At 66.4% G+C, this 22,176-nt stretch overlaps 2 protein-coding genes across 4 annotated transcripts in view; both read right to left on the bottom strand.

The window, feature by feature from the left end:
• LOC142823518 (obscurin-like protein 1) overlaps window positions 1-12,885 on the bottom strand; it is a 45,250-nt gene extending 32,365 nt beyond the window's left edge. For all 3 annotated transcript variants that reach the window (XM_089779580.1, XM_089779582.1, XM_089779581.1), the window contains exon 1: window positions 12,744-12,885. The gene's annotated coding sequence lies outside the window, so the exon portion shown is untranslated. The remainder of the gene's footprint in view (window positions 1-12,743) is intronic.
• Window positions 12,886-17,478: 4,593 nt separating this feature from the next.
• Window positions 17,479-21,307, bottom strand: LOC149524025 (uncharacterized). Its single transcript, XM_089779578.1, has 2 exons — window positions 19,650-21,307; window positions 17,479-19,574 (listed from the first exon to the last, which is right to left on the bottom strand). The coding sequence occupies exons 1-2, from the start codon at window positions 20,827-20,829 to the stop codon at window positions 18,154-18,156; spliced, it is 2,601 nt and encodes an 866-aa protein (XP_089635704.1). The 5' UTR covers window positions 20,830-21,307; the 3' UTR covers window positions 17,479-18,153.
• Window positions 21,308-22,176: the final 869 nt, after the last annotated feature.

The following is a 22,176-nucleotide window of genomic DNA, read 5'->3' as shown; positions in this document are numbered from 1 at the left end:
CTCTGATCACCCACAACCGGCCGGCAGGGGCCCCCGGGCCGCGCTCCCAGGGCTCTGATCACCCACAACCGGCCGACAGGGGCCCCCGGGTCGCGCTCCCAGGGCTCTGATCACCCACAACCGGCCGGCAGGGGTCCCCGGGCCACACTACCAGGGCTCTGATCACCCACAACCGGCCGGCAGGGGCCCCTGGGCCGCGCTCCCAGGGCTCTGATCACCCACAACCGGCCGGCAGGGCCCCCGGGCCACACTCCCAGGGCTCTGATCACCCACAACCGGCCGGCAGGGGTCCCCGGGCCACACTCCCAGGGCTCTGATCACCCACAACCGGCCGGCAGGGGCCCCCGGGTCGCGCTCCCAGGGCTCTGATCACCCACAACCGGCCGGCAGGGGTCCCCGGGCCACGCTCCCAGGGCTCTGATCACCCACAACTGGCCGGCAGGGCCCCCGGGCCGCGCTCCCAGGGCTCTGATCACCCACAACCGGCCGGCAGGGGCCCCCGGGCCACGCTCCCAGGGCTCTGATCACCCACAACCGGCCGGCAGGGGCCCCCGGGCCGCGCTCCCAGGGCTCTGATCACCCACAACCGGCCGGCAGGGCCCCTGGGCCGCGCTCCCAGGGCTCTGATCACCCACAACCGGCCGGCAGGGGCCCCCGGGCCGCGCTCCCAGGGCTCTGATCACCCACAACCGGCCGGCAGGGCCCCCTGGCCACACTACCAGGGTTCTGATCACCCACAACCGGCCGACAGGGGCCCCCGGGCCGCGCTCCCAGGGCTCTGATCACCCACAACCGGCCGGCAGGGCCCCTGGGCCGCGCTCCCAGGGCTCTGATCACCCACAACCGGCCGGCAGGGGCCCCGGGCCGCGCTCCCAGGGCTCTGATCACCCACAACCGGCCGACAGGGCCCCCGGGCCGCGCTCCCAGGGCTCTGATCACCCACAACCGGCCGGCAGGGCCCCCGGGCCACGCTCCCAGGGCTCTGATCACCCACAACCGGCCGACAGGGCCCCCGGGCCGCGCTCCCAGGGCTCTGATCACCCACAACCGGCCGACAGGGCCCCCGGGCCGCGCTCCCAGAGCTCTGATCACCCACAACCGGCCGGCAGGGGCCCCCGGGCCGCGCTCCCAGGGCTCTGATCACCCACAACCGGCCGGCAGGGGCCCCCGGGCCGCGCTCCCAGGGCTCTGATCACCCACAACCGGCCGGCAGGGGCCCCCGGGCCACGCTCCCAGGGCTCTGATCACCCACAACCGGCCGGCAGGGGCCCACAGGCCAGGCCCAGGCAGTGCACGGGCCCCGCGAGCCTGGCCAATCGCACATGCAACCCGGCCCCCCCCAGGGCCTGCTGTGCCCTGCAGAGCGTCTGTCTGGGGCCCAAGCCCCTTGCCGCCCAGCTACACCGAAAGCGGCCAAGCAGGCGCCTGCTGAGACCAGGCTCACCGGGTGGGCAGAGGGCTTGGGACCACTCCCCTCCAGGGCACGCCAGCCCCACCTGGCTCCGAGAGATTTGGGGGCTGGCTGGCTGGGGGGTGCCAGGAAATGGGCCGCCCGAGAGGCCTCCGGCTCGGGTCGGGCGCCAGGGCAGGGGACTGGCAGGCTGTGACGTAGTGGGGGTATCGCGCTGCTTTCTATGCTGGCTCTGGGGTAACCCCACTGGCTGCTGCCGGTACCACGGCCCAGAAGGACAGGGATGGGGCATTATGCAAAGGGATCTCTCAACCGGGCCGACCAGCTACCCCCCAAGGAGAGAACCAAAGGAAGGTGGATGCTGCCCTGGCTGGGGGGCAGGGCTGGAGGAGAGGGAGTGAGTTCCTGTCTGGGAGGATAGAGGAAGCAGCCTCAGCAACAGGCTGGGGGGTTTAGAAGCCGAGACCCCCCCCCCCATATCAAGGGGGGCTGAGGCATCCTAGGCCTGTCCTGTAGCCTGGTGACATCTGTGCTGGGCTGTATCTTGGAGAGGCAATAAACTCCCTCTGTTCTACCGGCTGGTGGAGTCTGTTCGTGCCATTTCGGGGGTGCAGGAGGCGGGGGTGTCACACTGGTGTCAGAAGTGGGATGCACTGCACCCCGTGGATGGAGCTTCCAGCGGCGAGCGACAAGGCGCAGTAGAAGCAAGAGCCCTGGAGCCAGGCGTGCTTGAGGCAGAGCGAAGCGGTTCCTGGGAATCGTGGGGCGCTGCAGCACTAGACTGGTGAGTCTGCACCGAGGGGCCCAGCGGGCAGATGGCCTACGCCCGACTCTTGAAGGCAGAGCTGGTGGGGCTGTGCAGAGAGAGGGACTTGCCTGTGCAGAAAGCAACCAAGGCCCAGCTGATTGCCCAGCTGGAAGAGAATGACCAGCCACAGGGCCAAGAATCTGTCCCCAGGGAAGCAGCCAGACCCCTCCTGAGAGTGTGTCAGGCTCGGAGAGGGGGCAGAGCACTGGACCCCACCGGAGAGATGAGACAGCTTCCCCTGGGAGGCCTGCAAGCCGTAGCCCATCTAGGGTAGGGGCCAGCCCAGCGGAGCTGCGGCGCCTGGAGATCCAGCTGCGGATCAAGGAATTGGAAGTAGAGGACTGAGAGAGGGACCGCCAGGACCGAGAAAGGGATCGCCAGGACCGAGAGAGGGACCGCGAGGATCGAGAGAGGCAGCAACAGCATGAGTTGGCCATGGCAGAGCGGAGAACCGGCGGGGCCCCGGCTGCGCCAAGAGTGGATGGGCCCCAGGGTCCCAGACGCTTGGAGAGGCTCGTGGTGGCCCAACTGAAGGACATGGGTGACATAGACGGGTTCCTCAGTGCCTTTGAGAGGGCCTGTGGACTGCAACGGGTTCCCCCAGCTGACTGGCTGCAGGAGCTCGTCCCCGCACTGAACCAGGAGGCGGCCGGAGTGCTCAGTCAGCTGGAGGACCTACAGCCAGGGGATTACAACCGAGTCAAGGAGGCCCTGCTGCACAAGTTCGGGCTGACCCCCGAGATGTACAGGAAGAAGTTCCGGGGGGTACAGAAAGGGCCACGGGAGACCTATGTGGACCTGGCCTCCTGCCTGGCGCAACACGGCCGCAAGTGGGTGTCTGGAGTCGGAGCCCAGACCGCAGAGGAGCTGCTCAAGCTGGTCCTGATGGAGCAGTTCTATGAAGCGTGCCCACCCAAACTGAAGCTTTGGCTCAAGGACCGGAGACCAGAGAACCCCCAGGAGGCCGGGAGACTGGCGGATGAGTTCACGGAGAGCCGGTCCGGGTGTGAACGGGAGTCCCGGAGAGAAAGGGAATCGCGCAGAGACCAGATCTCGGCTGAGCGACGGAGGGAGTCAACTCCGAGGCGAGCCCAAGGAACAGGTCGTCTGCGCCCCAGAGAACCAGCCAGGGCCTGGACAGAGACAGCCCAAAGACTAACTTGCCATCGCTGTGGGCAAAAAGGCCACAAGAGGGCTCAGTGCACCAGGTCCCAGGACCGGGGACTTTCCAGGGTTAACTGGCTGGGGCGGGAGGAAGGGCAGGCTGCCCCAGAGGCAGGGGCTGGCAGGCAAACCTCAGCTCAGAGAGAGGGGAAGGATGCTCAGTGCACCTCCCCTGGGAGGTCTGATTCTCAGGAGGCGGATTTCTCCGTGTACCGGGTGGGGGCAGGACGGCCCCTGCGGAGCGAGTGCCTCATACCCCTGGAGGTGGATGGTAGGAAGGTGACGGGCTTCTGGGACACGGGGGCGGAGGTGACTCTGGCCCGATCCGACATAGTGGCCCTAGACCGGATATTACCCCACACCCAGCTGACCCTGAAGGGCATAGACGGGTCCCCGTTTAAGGTGCCTGTAGCCAGGGTGCATCTGAAATGGGGGGCCAAGGAAGGCCTCAAGGAAGTGGGGGTGCACCCGCACTTGCCCACCGAGGTTCTGATGGGGAATGACCTAGAGGAGAGGCCCCATGAATCCCAGCGGGCTCTAGTCACCATCTGGAGCCAGAGCCAGCGGGGGGCTGACAACGTGGGTCCAGGGAAGGACTCCTGGCAGCGTCCTCAGGGTCCCATCCCAGTGGACACGGGGTCCAGCCAGGCTGGGACTCCGGACCTAGGCAAAGGTGGGGGACAGGTCCCGATCCCTGCCTCAGCAGCTGAATTCCAGGCTGAGGTGCAGGCAGACCCCTCCTTGCAGAGGCTGAGGGACCAGGCTGGCCTCCGTGCAGCTCAGCCCCGGGGGAGAGGTGGCCAGGAGAGATTCCTGCGGGGGTGTGGACTCCTGTTCCGGGAATGGCTCCCCCCCAGGAAGGCGAGGGCATGGGGGGTCCCGCGGCAGCTGGTTGTCCCCCGAAAGTATCGCCTCAAGCTGCTGTATTTGGCCCACGATGTCCCCGTTGGGGGCCACCGGGGGATCCGGAGCACCCGGCTGAGGCTGCTCCAGCACTTCTATTGGCCGGGAATCTTTACAGCCTGTGACGGCGCGTTGGGGGTTCCCCGTCTCCTGCACCCCGAAATGGCACAAACAGACTGCACCAGCCAGTGGAATTGAGGGTGGTTTATTGCTCCTCCAGCACAGCGCAGCACAGATGTAATCTGGTTACAGGAACTGGGCTAGGATGCCTCAGGCCCCCTTGAGATGGGGGAGACTGGGCCCCTAAACTCCAGCCCCTTCCCCTAGGCTCTCCTCCATGCCCTCCGACAGCCAGCAACCAACCCACTAACTTCCAGCCCTGCCCCCAAGCCAAGGCAGCATTCCACCTTCCTTTGTTCCTCTCCATGGGGGGTGTCTGGCCACTGGTTTGCATAGTGACTCATCCTGTTTTGCTGGGTCGTGGTACCCACGGCAACCAGTGGGGGTTCCCCCAGAGCCAGCAGCATAGAAACCAGCCAGGTACCCCCACTACGTCACAGTTCTCCCCCCTCCGAGAGCGAACTGAGCAGGGTCACTCCGCTCGTGACCTGGGGAAGTTCGGGTCCTCTGCGTGGGAACCCGCCCCGGGGACATGGGTGCTCCCCTTGACTCGGGCCGGCCGTGGCGAGGCCCCACATGAATTGGCTTCCCTCTGTCCACTCGCCGCCCCGCTCCAGGGCGACTGGCGCAGGCCTGTCCTCGGGGGTCACACCCACCCTTCCACTGGCCTTGGTCTCTGGCCGGGGTTTCTCGGGCCGGGGCCATGAGCCCAGCGAGCCTTCTCTGGACAGCCAGGGCGGCTTCCACCCCCGATGCTCCATCCAGGGAGGACTTCCCCTCCCATAACTCTCTCAGCCAGCCCAGAGGGTCTATCTGGGGTAGAGACCCCCAAGCCGCTTTCCTCCTGTCTTGGGCCTTCCCGCCCCTCTGGCAGGAGTCACAGGACCGGCAGTACCGCTGCACGGCTGTAAAGATTCCCGGCCAATAGAAGTGCTGGAGCAGCTTCAGCCGGGTGCTCCGGATCCCCCGGTGGCCCCCAACGGGGGAATCGTGGGCCAAATACAGCAGCTTGAGGCGATACTTTCGGGGGACGACCAGCTGCCGCTCTACCCTCCATGCCCTCGCCTTCCTGGGGGGGAGCCACTCACGGAACAGGAGCCCACGCTCCCGCAGGAATCTCTCCTGGCCACCTCTCCCCCGGGGCTGAGCTGCACGGAGGCCAGCCTGGTCCCTCAGCCTCTGCAAGGAGGGGTCTGCCTGCACCTCAGCCTGGAATTCAGCTGCTGAGGCAGGGATCGGGACCTGTCCCCCACCTCTGCCTAGGTCCGGAGTCCCAGCCTGGCTGGACCCCGTGTCCACTGGGATGGGACCCTGAGGACGCTGCCAGGAGTCCTTCCCTGGACCCACGTTGTCAGCCCCCCGCTGGCTCTGGCTCCGGGTAGTGACTAGAGCCCGCTGGGATTCATGGGGCCACTCCTCTAGGTCGTTCCCCATCAGCACCTCGGTGGGCAAGTGCGGGTGCACCCCCACTTCCTTGAGGCCCTCCTTGGCCCCCCATTTCAGATGCACCCTGGCTACAGGCACCTTAAACGGGGACCCGTCTATGCCCTTCAGGGTCAGCTGCGCGTGGGGTAGTATCCGCTCCGGGGCCACTATGTCGGATCGGGCCAGAGTCACCTCCGCCCCCGTGTCCCAGAAGCCCGTCACCTTCCTACCATCCACCTCCAGGGGTATGAGGCACTCGCTCCGCAGGGGCCGTCCTGCCCCCACCCGGTACACGGAGAAATCCGCCTCCTGAGAATCAGACCTCCCAGGGGAGGTGCACTGAGCATCCTTCCCCTCTCTCTGAGCTGAGGTTTGCCTGCCAGCCCCTGCCTCTGGGGCAGCCTGCCCTTCCTCCCGCCCCAGCCAGTTAACCCTGGAAAGTCCCCGGTCCTGGGACCTGGTGCACTGAGCCCTCTTGTGGCCTTTTTGCCCACAGCGCTGGCAAGTTAGGCTTTGGGCTGTCTCTGTCCAGGCCCTGGCTGGTTCTCTGGGGCACAGATGACCTGTTCCTTGGTCTCGCCCCGTAGTTGACTCCCTCTGTCGCTCAGCCGAGATCCGGTCTCTGCGCGGTTCCCTTTCTCTCCGGGACTCCCGTTCACACCCGGACCGGCTCTCCGTGAACTCATCCGCCAGTCTCCCGGCCTCCTGGGGGTTCTCTGGTCTCCGGTCCTTGAGCCACAGCCTCAGTTTGGGTGGGCACGCTGCATAGAACTGCTCCATCATGACCAGCTTGAGCAGCTCCTCTGCAGTCTGGGCTCCGACTCCAGACACCCACTTGCGGCAGTATTGCGCCAGGCGGGAGACCAGATCCACATAGGTCTCCCGTGGCCCTTTCTGTACCCCCCGGAACTTCTTCCTGTACATCTCGGGGGTCAGCCCGAACTTGTGCAGCAGGGCCTCCTTGACTCGGTTGTAATCCCCTGGCTGTAGGTCCTCCAGCTGGCTGAGCACTCCGGCCGCCTCCTGGTTCAGTGCGGGGATGAGCTCCTGCAGCCAGTCAGCTGGGGGAACCCGTTGCAGTCCACAGGCCCTCTCAAAGGCACTGAGGAACCCGTCTATGTCACCCATGTCCTTCAATTGGGCCACCACGGGCCTCTCCAAGCATCTGGCAGTCCTGGGACCCTGGGGCCCATCCGCACTTGGCGCAGCCGGTGCCCCGCCGGTTCTCCGCTCTGCCATGGCCAGCTCATGCTGCCGCTGCCTCTCTCGATCTTGGCGCTCCCTTTCTCGGTCCTGGCGGTCCCTCTCTCGGTCCTCTACTTCCAATTCCTTGATCCGCAGCTGGATCTCCAGCCGCCGCAGCTCTGCTTGGCTGGCCCCTGCCCTAGATGGGCTGCAGCTTGCAGGCCTCCTGGGGGAAGCTGTCTCATCTCTCCTGTGGGTTCCAGCGCTCCTCCCCCTCTCTGAGCCTGACACACTCTCAGGGGGGGTCTGGCTGCTTCCCCTGGGGACAAGATCCTGGCCCTGTGGCTGGTCGTTCTCTTCTAGCTGAGCAATCAGCTGGGCCTTGGTTGCTTTCTGCACAGGCAAGCCCCTCTCTCTGCACAGCCCCACCAGCTCTGCCTTCAAGAGTTGGGCGTAGGCCATCTGCCCGCTGGGCCCCTCGGTGCAGACTCACCAGTCTAGTGCTGCAGCGCCCCACGATTCCCAGGAACCGCTTCGCTCTGTCTCCAGCACGCCTGGCTCCAGGGCTCTTGCTTCTACTGCGCCTTGTCGCTTGCCGCTGGAAGCTCCATCCACGGGGTGCAGTGCATCCCACTTCTGACACCAGTGTGACGGCGCGTTGGGGGTTCCCCGTCTCCTGCACCCCGAAATGGCACAAACAGACTGCACCAGCCAGTGGAATTGAGGGTGGTTTATTGCTCCTCCAGCACAGCGCAGCACAGATGTAATCTGGTTACAGGAACTGGGCTAGGATGCCTCAGGCCCCCTTGAGATGGGGGAGACTGGGCCCCTAAACTCCAGCCCCTTCCCCTAGGCTCTCCTCCATGCCCTCCGACAGCCAGCAACCAACCCACTAACTTCCAGCCCTGCCCCCAAGCCAAGGCAGCATTCCACCTTCCTTTGTTCCTCTCCATGGGGGGTGTCTGGCCACTGGTTTGCATAGTGACTCATCCTGTTTTGCTGGGTCGTGGTACCCACGGCAACCAGTGGGGGTTCCCCCAGAGCCAGCAGCATAGAAACCAGCCAGGTACCCCCACTACGTCACACAGCCGTGCAGCGGTACTGCCGGTCCTGTGACTCCTGCCAGAGGGGCGGGAAGGCCCAAGACAGGAGGAAAGCGGCTCGGGGGTCCCTACCCCAGATAGACCCTCTGGGCTTGCTGAGAGAGTTATGGGAGGGGAAGACCCCCCTGGATGGAGCTTCGGGGGTGGAAGATGCCCTGGTTGTCCAGAGAAGGCTCACTGGGCTCATGGCCCCAGCCCGAGAGACCCCGGCCAGAGATCAAGGCCAGCGGAAGGGTGGGTGTGACCCCCGAGGACAGGCCTGTGCCAGTCGCCCTGGAGCGGGGCGGCGAGTGGACAGAGGGAAGCCAGCTCATGTGGGTCCTCGCCACGGCCGGCCCGAGTCAAGGGGAGCACCCATGTCCCCGGGGCGGGTTCCCACGCAGAGGACCCGAACTTCCCTAGGTCACGAGCGGAGTGACCCTGCTCAGTTCGCTCTCGGAGGGGGGAGAACTGTGACGTAGTGGGGGTATCGCGCTGCTTTCTATGCTGGCTTTGTGGCTGCTGCCGGTACCACGGCCCAGAAGGACAGGGATGGGTCATTATGCAAAGGGATCTCTCAACCGGGCCGACCAGCTACCCCCCAAGGAGAGAACCAAAGGAAGGTGGATGCTGCCTTGGCCTGGGGCCAGGGCTGGAGGAAAGGGAGTGAGTGTCTGTCTGGGAGCATGGAGGAAGCAGCCTCAGCAACAGGCTGGGGGGTTTAGAAGCCGAGACCCCCCCCATATCAAGGGGGCTGAGGCATCCTAGGCCTGCCCTGTAGCCTGGTGACATCTGTGCTGTGCTGTATCCTGGAGAGGCAATAAACTTCCTCTGTTCTACTGGCTGGGGGAGTCTGTTTGTGCCATTTCGGGGTGCAGGAGGCGGGGGAACCCCAACGCATCATCACACAGGCCCTGGGGGTGGGGAAGGGACACGGGCCCGTCCCCTCTCGGGCCCCAAGCCAGTCCAGCCAGAAGGCAGTGCCCTGCCCCGTGCGGCGAGGGACGGACGCACGGGGAAGGGCAGTGGCACAGGAGCCCACACCCCGCACTAAGGGCAGCTGTGGCAGTGGGCCGGAGGGCCGTGGGCTCCAGAGACTGGGCGCTGGTGTCCGCCAGGCCACGGCACGCAGGCAGCCCAACAGGGGGGTGTGGGGCAGAGGGAGGCAGGAGGTGCAGGGGCATATCCCTGTGGGGGTGTGGGGCAGAGGGAGGCAGGAGGTGCAGGGGCATATCCCTGTGGGGGTGTGGGGCAGAGGGAGGCAGGAGGTGCAGGGGCATATCCCTGTGGGGGTGTGGGGCAGAGGGAGGCAGGGGCAGGAGCATGTCCCTGTGGGGGTGTGGGGCAGAGGGAGGCAGGAGGTGCAGGGGCATATCCCTGTGGGGGTGTGGGGCAGAGGGAGGCAGGGGCAGGGGCATGTCCCTGTGGGGGTGTGGGGCAGAGGGAGGTAGGAGGTGCAGGGGCATATCCCTGTGGGGGTGTGGGGCAGAGGGAGGCAGGGGGTGCAGGGGCATATCCCTGTGGGGGTGTGGGGCAGAGAGAGGCAGGAGGTGCAGGGGCATGTCCCTGTGGGAGTGTGAGGCAGAGGGAGGCAGGGGCAGGGGCATGTCCCTGTGGGGGTGTGGGGCAGAGGGAGGCAGGAGGTGCAGGGGCATGTCCCTGTGGGGGTGTGGGGCAGAGGGAGGCAGGAGGTGCAGGGGCATATCCCTGTGGGGGTGTGGGGCAGAGGGAGGCAGGAGGTGCAGGGGCATGTCCCTGTGGGGGTGTGGGGCAGAGGGAGGCAGGAGGTGCAGGGGCATGTCCCTGTGGGGGTGTGGGGCAGAGGGAGGCAGGGGGTGCAGGGGCATGTCCCTGTGGGGGTGTGGGGCAGAGGGAGGCAGGGGCAGGGGCATGTCCCTGTGGGGGTGTGGGGCAGAGGGAGGCAGGAGGTGCAGGGGCATATCCCTGTGGGGGTGTGGGGCAGAGGGAGGCAGGGGGTGCAGGGGCATATCCCTGTGGGGGTGTGGGGCAGAGGGAGGCAGGAGGTGCAGGGGCATATCCCTGTGGGGGTGTGGGGCAGAGGGAGGCAGGAGGGGCAGGGGCATGTCCCTGTGGGGGTGTGGGGCAGAGGGAGGCAGGAGGGGCAGGGGCATGTCCCTGTGGGGGTGTGGGGCAGAGGGAGGCAGGAGGTGCAGGGGCATATCCCTGTGGGGGTGTGGGGCAGAGGGAGGCAGGAGGTGCAGGGGCATATCCCTGTGGGGGTGTGGGGCAGAGGGAGGCAGGAGGTGCAGGGGCATGTCCCTGTGGGGGTGTGGGGCAGAGGGAGGCAGGAGGTGCAGGGGCATGTCCCTGTGGGGGTGTGGGGCAGAGGGAGGCAGGGGCATGTCCCTGTGGGGGTGTGGGGCAGAGGGAGGCAGGGGCATGTCCCTGTGGGGGTGTGGGGCAGAGGGAGGCAGGGGCAGGTCCGTGTGGGGCGGGGGGCAGAGGGAGGCAGGGGCAGGTCCGTGTGGGGCGGGGGGCAGAGGGAGGCAGGGGCAGGTCCGTGTGGGGCGGGGGGCAGAGGGAGGCAGGGGCAGGTCCGTGTGGGGCGGGGGGCAGAGGGAGGCAGGCGCAGGTCCGTGTGGGGCGGGGGGCAGAGGGAGGCAGGGGCAGGTCCGTGTGGGGCGGGGGGCAGAGGGAGGCAGGCGCAGGTCCGTGTGGGGCGGGGGGCAGAGGGAGGCAGGGGCAGGTCCGTGTGGGGCGGGGGGCAGAGGGAGGCAGGGGCAGGTCCGTGTGGGGCGGGGGGCAGAGGGAGGCAGGCGCAGGTCCGTGTGGGGCGGGGGGCAGAGGGAGGCAGGGGCAGGGGCAGGTCCGTGTGGGGCGGGGGGCAGAGGGAGGCAGGCGCAGGTCCGTGTGGGGCGGGGGGCAGAGGGAGGCAGGGGCAGGTCCGTGTGGGGCGGGGGGCAGAGGGAGGCAGGCGCAGGTCCGTGTGGGGCGGGGGGCAGAGGGAGGCAGGGGCAGGTCCGTGTGGGGCGGGGGGCAGAGGGAGGCAGGGGCAGGTCCGTGTGGGGCGGGGGGCAGAGGGAGGCAGGCGCAGGTCCGTGTGGGGCGGGGGGCAGAGGGAGGCAGGGGCAGGTCCGTGTGGGGCGGGGGGCAGAGGGAGGCAGGCGCAGGTCCGTGTGGGGCGGGGGGCAGAGGGAGGCAGGGGCAGGGGCAGGTCCGTGTGGGGCGGGGGGCAGAGGGAGGCAGGGGCAGGTCCGTGTGGGGCGGGGGGCAGAGGGAGGCAGGGGCAGGTCCGTGTGGGGCGGGGGGCAGAGGGAGGCAGGGGCAGGGGCAGGTCCGTGTGGGGCGGGGGGATAGGAAAAGGGGCAGCCAGGAAGCAGGAGGGACCTGCCGGCTGCTGGGGCTGGGACATTCCTGCGGGATCAGGAGCCGGGAGCCGCATTCCTGCGGGTCTGGCCTGGCCCAGGCTGAAGGGCTGATAAGGGGCTGTCACTGAGGCGGGTGGGACCGGCCAGTAGCCAGACGGGCCCCCACCCCGACCCCCTGGGCCCCCGGGGGCAGCGCAGCAGGGCCTGTGGCCGGCGGGGGGGAGGGAGTCACATTGTGAGAAGGCAGAGAAAGTGCCCCCCCTCCCCCGCTGGCTCTGGGGCAGGCAGGGCTCCGGTGGGGCAGGTATCCCCTCTCCCCCCCCCCCCCTGCTGGGTCTGGGGCAGGCAGGGCTCCGGTGGGGCAGGTATCCCCTCTCCCCCCCCGCTGGCTCTGGAGCAGGCAGGGCTCCGGTGGGGCAGGTATCCCCTCTCCCCCCTCCCCCGCTGGCTCTGGGGCAGGCAGGGCTCCGGTGGGGCAGGTATCCCCTCTCCCCCCTCCCCCGCTGGGTCTGGGGCAGGCAGGGCTCCGGTGGGGCAGGTATCCCCTCTCCCCCCCCGCTGGCTCTGGGGCAGGCAGGGCTCCGGTGGGGCAGGTATCCCCTCTCCCCCCCCGCTGGCTCTGGAGCAGGCAGGGCTCCGGTGGGGCAGGTATCCCCTCTCCCCCCTCCCCCGCTGGGTCTGGGGCAGGCAGGGCTCCGGTGGGGCAGGTATCCCCTCTCCCCCCCCGCTGGCTCTGGGGCAGGCAGGGCTCCGGTGGGGCAGGCGCAGGCAGCTGCGTGTGATGGTGTCAGAATCGCCCTGGGCTCAGCCAGGGCTCGGCCCCAGGGCCCCCTCTGCGACCCTCACGGTCCATGGGGGAGCCCTCCCCCCGGCGCTAGGCCCCCAGGGCCCCCTCTGTGACCCTCACGGTCCATGGGGGAGCCCTCCCCCCGGCGCTAGGCCCCCAGGGCCCCCTCTGCGACCCTCACGGTCCATGGGGGAGCCCTCCCCCCGGCGCTAGGCCCCCAGGGCCCCCTCTGTGACCCTCACGGTCCATGGGGGAGCCCTCCCCCCGGCGCTAGGCCCCCAGGGCCCCCTCTGCGACCCTCACGGTCCATGGGGGAGCCCTCCCCCCGGCGCTAGGCCCCCAGGGCCCCCTCTGTGACCCTCACGGTCCATGGGGGAGCCCTCCCCCCGGCGCTAGGCCCCCAGGGCCCCCTCTGTGACCCTCACGGTCCATGGGGGAGCCCTGCCCCCGGCGCTAGGCCCCCAGGGCCCGCGTGCTCTGACCTAGGCCCACGTCCCTCGGGGGCCCCAGGGCAGGGCCCGCTACTCACAGCGCGAGGCCGGACCTGCCTTTGCCTCAGGTGGGCTCTGCCGCTCCGAGAGCCGCCGTCCGTCCGTCCGTCACACGCGCGCCGTGCGTCCGTCCCACCCAGCGCCTGGCCAGCCCATCTTCCCGCGCCCAGGCCCCGGCACTCAGAGACCGAGTGTCACAAACGCCTGCAGCTGCCGTCCCAAAAATACCCCGCGCTGACAGGCGGGGCCGACCGGGCTGGGCAGGGGATCTATCTATAGCATGGCTCTCACCACTGCGCAGCACCCCCGCCACCTCCTGCTCAGGGCCCCCAGCGGCGCGCCGGCCAGCAGGAGCAGGGACGTGGGGCGCACGGAACCCCAGGCTGCAGAGGGCGGGATGGGGCGGAGGGACGCGGGGCACAGAGGACCCCAGGCTGCAGAGGGCGGGATGGGGCGGAGGGACGCGGGGCACAGGGGACCCCAGGCTGCAGAGGGCGGGAGGGGGCGGAGGGACGCGGGGCACAGAGGACCCCAGGCTGCAGAGGGGGGGATGGGGCGGAGGGACGCGGGGCACAGAGGACCCCAGGCTGCAGAGGGGGGGATGGGGCGGAGGGACGCGGGGCACAGAGGACCCCAGGCTGCAGAGGGCGGGATGGGGCGGAGGGACGCGGGGCACAGGGGACCCCAGGCTGCAGAGGGCGGGATGGGGCGGAGGGACGCGGGGCACAGGGGACCCCAGGCTGCAGAGGGCGGGAGGGGGCGGAGGGACGCAGGGCACAGGGGACCCCAGGCTGCAGAGGGGGGGATGGGGCGGAGGGACGCAGGGCACAGGGGACCCCAGGCTGCAGAGGGCGGGATGGGGCGGAGGGACGCGGGGCACAGGGGACCCCAGGCTGCAGAGGGGGGGATGGGGCGGAGGGACGCGGGGCACAGGGGACCCCAGGCTGCAGAGGGGGGGATGGGGCGGAGGGACGCGGGGCACAGGAGACCCCAGGCTGCAGAGGGGGGGATGGGGCAGAGGGACGCGGGGCACAGAGGACCCCAGGCTGCAGAGGGCGGGAGGGGGCGGAGGGACGCAGGGCACAGGGGACCCCAGGCTGCAGAGGGGGGGATGGGGCAGAGGGACGCGGGGCACAGAGGACCCCAGGCTGCAGAGGGCGGGAGGGGGCGGAGGGACGCAGGGCACAGGGGACCCCAGGCTGCAGAGGGGGGGATGGGGCGGAGGGACGCAGGGCACAGGGGACCCCAGGCTGCAGAGGGCGGGATGGGGCGGAGGGACGCGGGGCACAGGGGACCCCAGGCTGCAGAGGGGGGGATGGGGCGGAGGGACGCGGGGCACAGAGGACCCCAGGCTGCAGGGGGCGGGATGGGGCGGAGGGACGCGGGGCACAGGGGACCCCGGGCTGCAGAGGGGGGGATGGGGCGGAGGGACGCGGGGCACAGGGGACCCCAGGCTGCAGAGGGCGGGATGGGGCGGAGGGACGCGGGGCACAGGGGACCCCAGGCTGCAGAGGGCGGGATGGGGCGGAGGGACGCGGGGCACAGGGGACCCCAGGCTGCAGAGGGCGGGAGGGGGCGGAGGGACGCAGGGCACAGGGGACCCCAGGCTGCAGAGGGGGGGATGGGGCGGAGGGACGCAGGGCACAGGGGACCCCAGGCTGCAGAGGGGAGGAGGGGGCGGAGGGACGCGGGGCACAGGGGACCCCAGGCTGCAGAGGGGGGGAGGGGGCGGAGGGACGCGGGGCACAGGGGACCCCAGGCTGCAGAGGGGGGGATGGGGCGGAGGGACGCGAGGCACAGGGGACCCCAGGCTGCAGAGGGCGGGATGGGGCGGAGGGACGCGGGGCACAGGGGACCCCAGGCTGCAGAGGGGGGGATGGGGCGGAGGGACGCGGGGCACAGGGGACCCCAGGCTGCAGAGGGCGGGATGGGGCGGAGGGACGCGGGGCACAGGGGACCCCAGGCTGCAGAGGGCGGGAGGGGGCGGAGGGACGCGGGGCACAGGGGACCCCAGGCTGCAGAGGGGGGGAGGGGGCGGAGGGACGCGGGGCACAGAGGACCCCAGGCTGCAGAGGGCGGGATGGGGCAGAGGGACGCGGGGCACAGGGGACCCCAGGCTGCAGAGGGCGGGAGGGGGCGGAGGGACGCAGGGCACAGGGGACCCCAGGCTGCAGAGGGCGGGATGGGGCGGAGGGACGCGGGGCACAGGGGACCCCAGGCTGCAGAGGGCGGGATGGGGCGGAGGGACGCGGGGCACAGGGGACCCCAGGCTGCAGAGGGCGGGATGGGGCGGAGGGACGCGGGGCACAGGGGACCCCAGGCTGCAGAGGGGGGGATGGGGCGGAGGGACGTGAGGCACAGGGGACCCCAGGCTGCAGAGGGGGGGAGGGGGCGGAGGGACGCGGGGCACAGGGGACCCCAGGCTGCAGAGGGGAGGAGGGGGCGGAGGGACGCGGGGCACAGGGGACCCCAGGCTGCAGAGGGCGGGAGGGGGCGGAGGGACGCGGGGCACAGGGGACCCCAGGCTGCAGAGGGGGGGATGGGGCGGAGGGACGCGGGGCACAGGGGACCCCAGGCTGCAGAGGGGAGGAGGGGGCGGAGGGACGCGGGGCACAGAGGACCCCAGGCTGCAGAGGGGGGGATGGGGCGGAGGGACGTGAGGCACAGGGGACCCCAGGCTGCAGAGGGCGGGATGGGGCGGAGGGACGCGGGGCACAGGGGACCCCAGGCTGCAGAGGGGGGGATGGGGCGGAGGGACGCGGGGCACAGGGGACCCCAGGCTGCAGAGGGGGGGAGGGGGCGGAGGGACGCGGGGCACAGGGGACCCCAGGCTGCAGAGGGCGGGATGGGGCGGAGGGACGCGGGGCACAGGGGATCCCAGGCTGCAGAGGGCGGGATGGGGCGGAGGGACGCGGGGCACAGGGGACCCCAGGCTGCAGAGGGGGGGAGGGGGCGGAGGGACGCGGGGCACAGGGGACCCCAGGCTGCAGAGGGGGGGATGGGGCGGAGGGACGCGGGGCACAGGGGACCCCAGGCTGCAGAGGGGGGGAGGGGGCGGAGGGACGCGGGGCACAGGGGACCCCAGGCTGCAGAGGGCGGGATGTGCAGAAGGAAGCAGGAATCTTTTCAGTAACAAGTGAAACTGCACTGTGGCCGCAGTGAGCAGGGAAAGTGGGAAGCAGGGGGCGGGGGCTGGGGAGGGGGAGCAAGGGGGGCGGTGGCTCGGGGCTGGGGGAGAGCAAGGGGGGCGGTGGCTGGGAGAGAGCAAGGGGGGCGGTGGCTGGGAGAGAGCAAGGGGGCGGTGGCTCGGGGCTGGGGGAGAGCAAGGGGGGCGGTGGCTGGGAGAGAGCAAGGGGGCGGTGGCTCGGGGCCGGGGGAGAGCAAGGGGGCGGTGGCTCGGGGCCGGGGGAGAGCAGGGGGGCGGTGGCTCGGGGCCGGGGGAGAGCAGGGGGGGCGGTGGCTCGGGGCCGGGGAAGAGCAGGGGGGGCGGTGGCTCGGGGCCGGGGGAGAGCAGGGGGGGGCGGTGGCTCGGGGCCGGGGAAGAGCAGGGGGGGCGGTGGCTCGGGGCTGGGGGAGAGCAAGGGGGGCAGGGGCTCGGGGCTGGGGGAGAGCAGGGGGGGCGGTGGCTCGGGGCTGGGGGAGAGCAGGGGGGGCTGTGGCTCGGGGCCGGGGGAGAGCAGGGGGGGCGGTGGCTCGGGGCTGGGGGAGAGCAAGGGGGGCAGGGGCTCGGGGCTGGGGGAGAGCAGGGGGGGCGGTGGCTCGGGGCTGGGGGAGAGCAAGGGGGGGCGGTGGCTCGGGGCCGGGGGAGAGCAAGGGGGGGCGGTGGCTCGGGGCCGGGGGAGAGCAAGGGGGGGGCGGTGGCTCGGGGCTGGGGGAGAGCAGGGGGGTGGTGGCTCGGGGCTGGGGGGGAAGGGCCGGCAGGGGCTAAGTCACTGGTGCGGCCGGCAGCCTTGGTTTACCCGGGGGGGAAGCTGGCAAGGGAGCCATTACCAGACAGTGCCGGCAGGGGAGCAGCAGGGACGCGTGTGGGGTCCGCCCCACGGCCCCACCTGAGGGCTCCCAGCCCAAGATCCTGGCCCCTGGAGACGGCACAGGAGCAGTTTAACTAAACTAAGCAGAACTCCCGCCGGGGTCCTCGGCCTGGCCCAGCATCAAGCCGCAGTCCCGGGCCAGCCTGGCTTAGCAACGCCCCCAGGTTCCGGCACCCGGTAGAGCCTGGCACTGCCCCCTGCCCCGCCCAGCCCTGTCCCCTGCTGGACTGTGAGCGTGGGGCCCCCTGCTCTCCGCTCCGGGCTGCCCCCCCTTGCCTTGGGCTCCGGGCCCCAGGCCGTCCCATGTGGCTACAGCTCCTACGGCAGGAGACAGGGCTGGGCTGGTGTGACGGGCCGGGCCGTGGCTGGGCACAGCTGAGGGCGTCCGCTCAGGGCGAATTGCTCGAATCCGGGGCTACTTACAGCCCCCAGACTGGTGACCTTTCCACACAGGCCACACACCAGTCCCACAGAGCGCTTCAGCAGCCTTGCTGAAGCCTCCCGAGCAAAACCCCCCCGACACCCCAGCAATATCCGTGCCCCAGATGGCCCCGGGCCTATACACAGGTGGGGGGTCCTAGCACCCAATCCCACCTACCCCGAACAAGTCCTGTCCGGTCCCAAGAAACCAGCCACAGATCCCTGGTCAATTTCCCCTCTGGACCTTACCCACAAATCACGCTGGGCCAATCCTTTAGAATCTATATCTAAAGGTTTATTATCACAAGAAAGAAAAGCCTGAGAGTAAGGTTGTTAAAGTACAGTACGTTACATGCACCGAATCTCCCAGTCCTCGATGCAGGCTCTAGCAGAGATGTTGCAGCTGCTGGTTTAAAAGTTCTTATTGCACATCCTACGATCAGGATGGGTTCACAGGTCTTCCGGGCTCTTCGATCCCTGCAATGCTGCCTCTGGGATGAAGTGCTGAGCTGAGAACAAAATGGCATCGACCACATGGCCTCTTTATACTCCTTCCTGGCCTCTTCTTGTATGCAGCAAGTCACCTGGTCAGAGGCCAATCTCTATGTTCCCTGCTGGCTGCCCTCAGGTGACAAATCCCATTCTTTGGGTGTGTCCATAGCCCATTGAGAGCCATTGTCCCACAGGGCTTTGCTACTCAGCCTGTCCATAGCCATGCTTAACCACATTCACAGAAATATTCAGCTTCCACACAGATTACAGATTCCTACCTACACACATAGACATTATACACTCACATAAATAGCGCACATAAGATCAACAAACAATAATCTCCCATTCAATACCCCACGTGGCTCCCTTTCATACAGATTTCTGGGGCCAACACCCCCACCTAGGGGTGCAGCAGCGATCTGGCTGCTTCCCTCCAATTCGGTAATGTGACACCCCCAACGCAAAATTGATGCAGGAAGTGATGCCAGTAACATCACTGAGGGCATCACAGGCCTCCCCAACCAAAATGGTGGCGTGCCTCAGTTTCTCTTCTCACACAGGACCTTCTGGCTGGAACCCTTTTTGTCCTGTAAGAAGTTCCAAGACCTGTTACAAGTGTTAACCACGAAATAGCAACATCACAATGTCCCCTTACATACCGTCTGTCGTTTGGTACATCTCCAGACAGATTACATGGTATTTTCATAAGCTCATGCACACTGTATACCGTTACAATTCTCTGCAACAATAATCCATTGGTTACAAGAATTAACATCAGTAACAAGAACAATCCTATACCAGGTGTATACTGAAATTCTCCGTCAGGCCCCTTCTCTGGCCCCACACCATTGCAGTTTTGGCCCTTCAGGTTTAAACTGCCAATCTTCTTGGCCAAAGCAAGTCCTGCCCCTCCCCCTTGTCCTCTGGGCTCCAGGCCTGAAACCTCTGGCCTGACCAAGACAAAGGGCTGGCTGGGTGTGACTCCCTGGCTCACAATGGCCCTGGAATTCTCCCCCTTCCCCCACTCAGTGGGGTAACAGCAGTGAGCTGTAGACTCCCAAGTCTCTCCTCTGTCCCTCTCTAACCTCTGTTTCCACATGGAACCAGATATCAACCTCCCTGATTGAGTATGAGTGTCCACCGTGTCCAGAGATGGGAGCGTAACTGCCATCTCCTGCATCCTAGGGAGAGTGACCACACAGCTGTTCTGCTCTGCATACTTAGCTACCCAGCCCTTCTCCTGAATCTGAGACACTAACTTCCCACTCTCCTCCTTCACCCGGGAACAATCCTGTCCCACACACACTGACTTCCCAGCAAGCTGGTCACCCACAGTCACTGGGTTAGCAGCCTGCTCCAGTTCTCTGGCTGTTCCTGCCTCCTCTGGAACAACCCTCAGTCCCTCCGAGACCTCCCCAACACCATCCACACCGGGTTTCCCTAAACCCAAGTCAGTGGAGTCACTGCCAACAGACAAGTTCTGTCCATCAGGCACTGCAACAAGGGCCTCACACAAGAAGCTGCTGCCTTTTACAGGCAGAGCTTTCTCCTGAATGCCTTCTCCCAGCAAGGCCCTGTCACCTCCCTCAGTCACAGCAAACTGCTTGCTCCAAGCACTGCCAGGACTCTCCTCCCTATGAGCTTCCTTAAGCAGCAGTTCACCCTTCCCTGGCTCTGCAGTAGCCTTGCCCTGCTGAGCCACAACCAACTCCTCCTGCAATTCCCTTACTCCCCGAGTCATCTCTGGCCCCTCAGGTGGATTCACAGACAATCCCCTCTCAGGCACATAGACAGACCCACAAGAGACAGGGTCAGAAGCACCTTCACTCCCTGTGCAACTCTCTAGATGGCTGTAAACGTCCACACCATCATTAGGCACCAGAGTTAACACGCCCTCATTCTCTCCTTGTGCCCGGGCTAAGGGGTCTCCCTGCTCCCACAGAGTTGCTCCCCCCTCTGCCAGCAACACAGCAGCATCAGGCACAATATCAGGGTCACCACTGTCTGGTCTCTGGGGTTCTGGTAAAACACTGACTGACTCTACCTGAGTCACCTCATCCCTCTCCCCAGCAGACACAAACCTTGGGCCACCCCCTTCCTGGGCCTTAGCCATATCCAGACCCAACTCTGGGACAACCACACTGCTCTCAGCCTTCACAGGCTGTGGGGCACCTTCCTCAGACACAGGAAGAAACTCTTCCCCACACACAGCCAGACAACCAGAGACAGCTTCTCCCTTGTCCCAACACCCCTGGCTAATCTCAGTCATACAGCTAGCCACTGGGACAGCTTCCTTTACTGCCCCACTGCTACTTCCACCAGCCAAATTGCCAGCTTGCACACACTGTGCTTCTTCACACAACTCAATTTCAGCTTGTGCAGGTTCAATTCCACAAACCTCACCAGCCACCAACTCCTCAACTAAAACTTCACTCTGGCCAGCCACTCCAGGCTGCCCCAGAGAAACATTTCCCTGACTTCTGGGCTCTTCCTGCCCTGGTTCTGATTCCAGCCTCACCTCTGAGGCATCAGACGGGCCCTGACTCACAGGCTCACTGCCCCCCTGCACAGACACACAGCCATCTGCCACAGGCACACATGTAGAGACACTTTCCCCTTGGTTACACGGAGACTGACCAGCTCCAGGAAACTTTTCATACCCACATGCACCCCCTTCCCAAACCTCCCTGCTAGCTACAGGTAACACAAAAGGTTTGCATTCACACATGCTTTGGGGTTGGGTCATCACATCAGCTGGGCACAATACGTCTGCCATATCATAAGAACACCGCATACCCACAGAGTTATACATTGAACCTTCAGGAGGATACAGTCTCTCTTGTTCTTTTAGTCTCTTAAGCGGGAGGTCAAGTCTAGCATTTTCCTCCTTGGCCAGGGCCATCTTCTTTGCATGCTCTGCCCTTCTCTCTGCATGTTCTGCTTTTCTCATCTCAAGTTCCCGATCCAGCTCCTTCTGTCTCTTAGCAATTTCTTCATCTGCCTTCTGCCTTCTTTCAGCAGCCTCCTTGGCTTGCTTCTGCTCCTTTTCATCCACATCTCTGGTTAATAACAGCACTACCAGATCTAGTTTAGAGGCCCTTTTCCTAAAGGCAATGCCTCTCCCCAAGCACAAATCCTTCAGAGCACTTTTGCTCAGACTCTCATATAATCCCGGGATCATCGCAGCGACTCTTTAATCAACCAAACTCTCAACACCAAAAATCAAATTCAGACAGCGTGGGGTCCTGATCCCAAAGCTCAATTGACCAAGATCTGTGGATCCTGCCGACTACGCCACTGTGACAGACCGGGCCGTGTCTGGGCACAGCTGAGGGCGTCCGCTCAGGGCGAATTGCTCGAATCCGGGGCTCCTTACAGTCCCCCTGACTGGCGACCTCTCCAAACAGGCCACAAACCAGTCCCACAGAGCGCTTCAGCAGCCTGCCTGAAGCCTCCCGAGCAAAACCCCTCCGACACCCCAGCAATATCCGTGCCCCAGATGGCCCCGGGCCTATACACAGGTGGGGGGTCCTAGCACCCAATCCCACCTACCCCGAACAAGTTCTGTCCGGTTCCAAGAAACCAGCCACAGATCCCTGGTCAATTTCCCCTCTGGACCTTACCCACAAATCACGCTGGGCCAATCCTTTAGAATCTATATCTAAAGGTTTATTATTACAAGAAAGAAAAGCATGAGAGTAAGGTTGTTAAAGTACAGTACGTTACATGCACCGAATCTCCCAGTTCTCGATGCAGGCTCTAGCAGAGATGTTGCAGCTGCTGGTTTAAAAGTTCTTATTGCACATCCTACGATCAGGATGGGTTCACAGGTCTTCCGGGCTCTTCGATCCCTGCAGTGCTGCCTCTGGGATGAAGTGCTGAGCTGAGAACAAAATGGCATCGACCACATGGCCTCTTTATACCTCCTTCCTGGCCTCTTCTTGTATGCAGCAAGTCACCTGGTCAGAGGCCAACCTCTATGTTCCCTGCTGGCTGCCCTCATTGACAAACCCCATTCTTTGGGTGTGTCCATAGCCTATTGAGAGCCATTGTCCCACAGGGCTTTGCTACTCCGCCTGTCCATAGCCATGCTTAACCACATTCACAGAAATATTCAGCTTCCACACAGATTACAGATTCCTACCTACACACACAGACATTATACACTCACATAAATAGCGCACATAAGATCAACAAACAACAAGCTCCCATTCAATACCCCACATGGCTCCCTTTCATACAGATTTCTGGGGCCAACACCCCCACCTAGGGGTGCAGCAGCGATCTGGCTGCTTCCCTCCAATTCGGTAATGTGACAGCTGGGCTGGGCCTGGGGGGGGGGGCGGCAGGCAGGGCCTGGGGGGTGGCAGGCAGGGGCAGTGCCAGGTTCTACCGGGTGCCAGAACTTGGGGGTGTTGCTAAGCCAGGCTGGGCTGGGCCTGGGGGCCTTTCCCTGCAGCCACATGGGACGGCCTGGGGCCCGGAGCCCAAGGCAAGGGGGGGGGGGTGACGTAGTGGGGGTGCTTGC

Source organism: Pelodiscus sinensis, chromosome 7 (genome assembly GCF_052426305.1).
Source record: "Pelodiscus sinensis isolate ZL-2025 chromosome 7, ASM5242630v1, whole genome shotgun sequence".
NCBI classification, from domain to species: Eukaryota; Metazoa; Chordata; order Testudines; family Trionychidae; genus Pelodiscus; species Pelodiscus sinensis.
Note: the sequence above shows the minus strand (reverse complement) of the source record. Positions and strands in the feature narration are given on the sequence as shown.

What these genes read in the sequence shown, in the direction of transcription:
- LOC149524025 (XM_089779578.1), bottom strand. Translation starts at nt 20,829, where the DNA reads ATGATCCCGGGATTATATGAGAGTCTGAGCAAAAGTGCTCTGAAGGAT. An exon ending in AGAACCCCAGAGACCAGACA is followed by an intron (nt 19,575 to 19,649) that starts GTGGTGACCCTG and finishes GGGAGCAGGGAG; the next exon opens with ACCCCTTAGCCCGGGCACAA.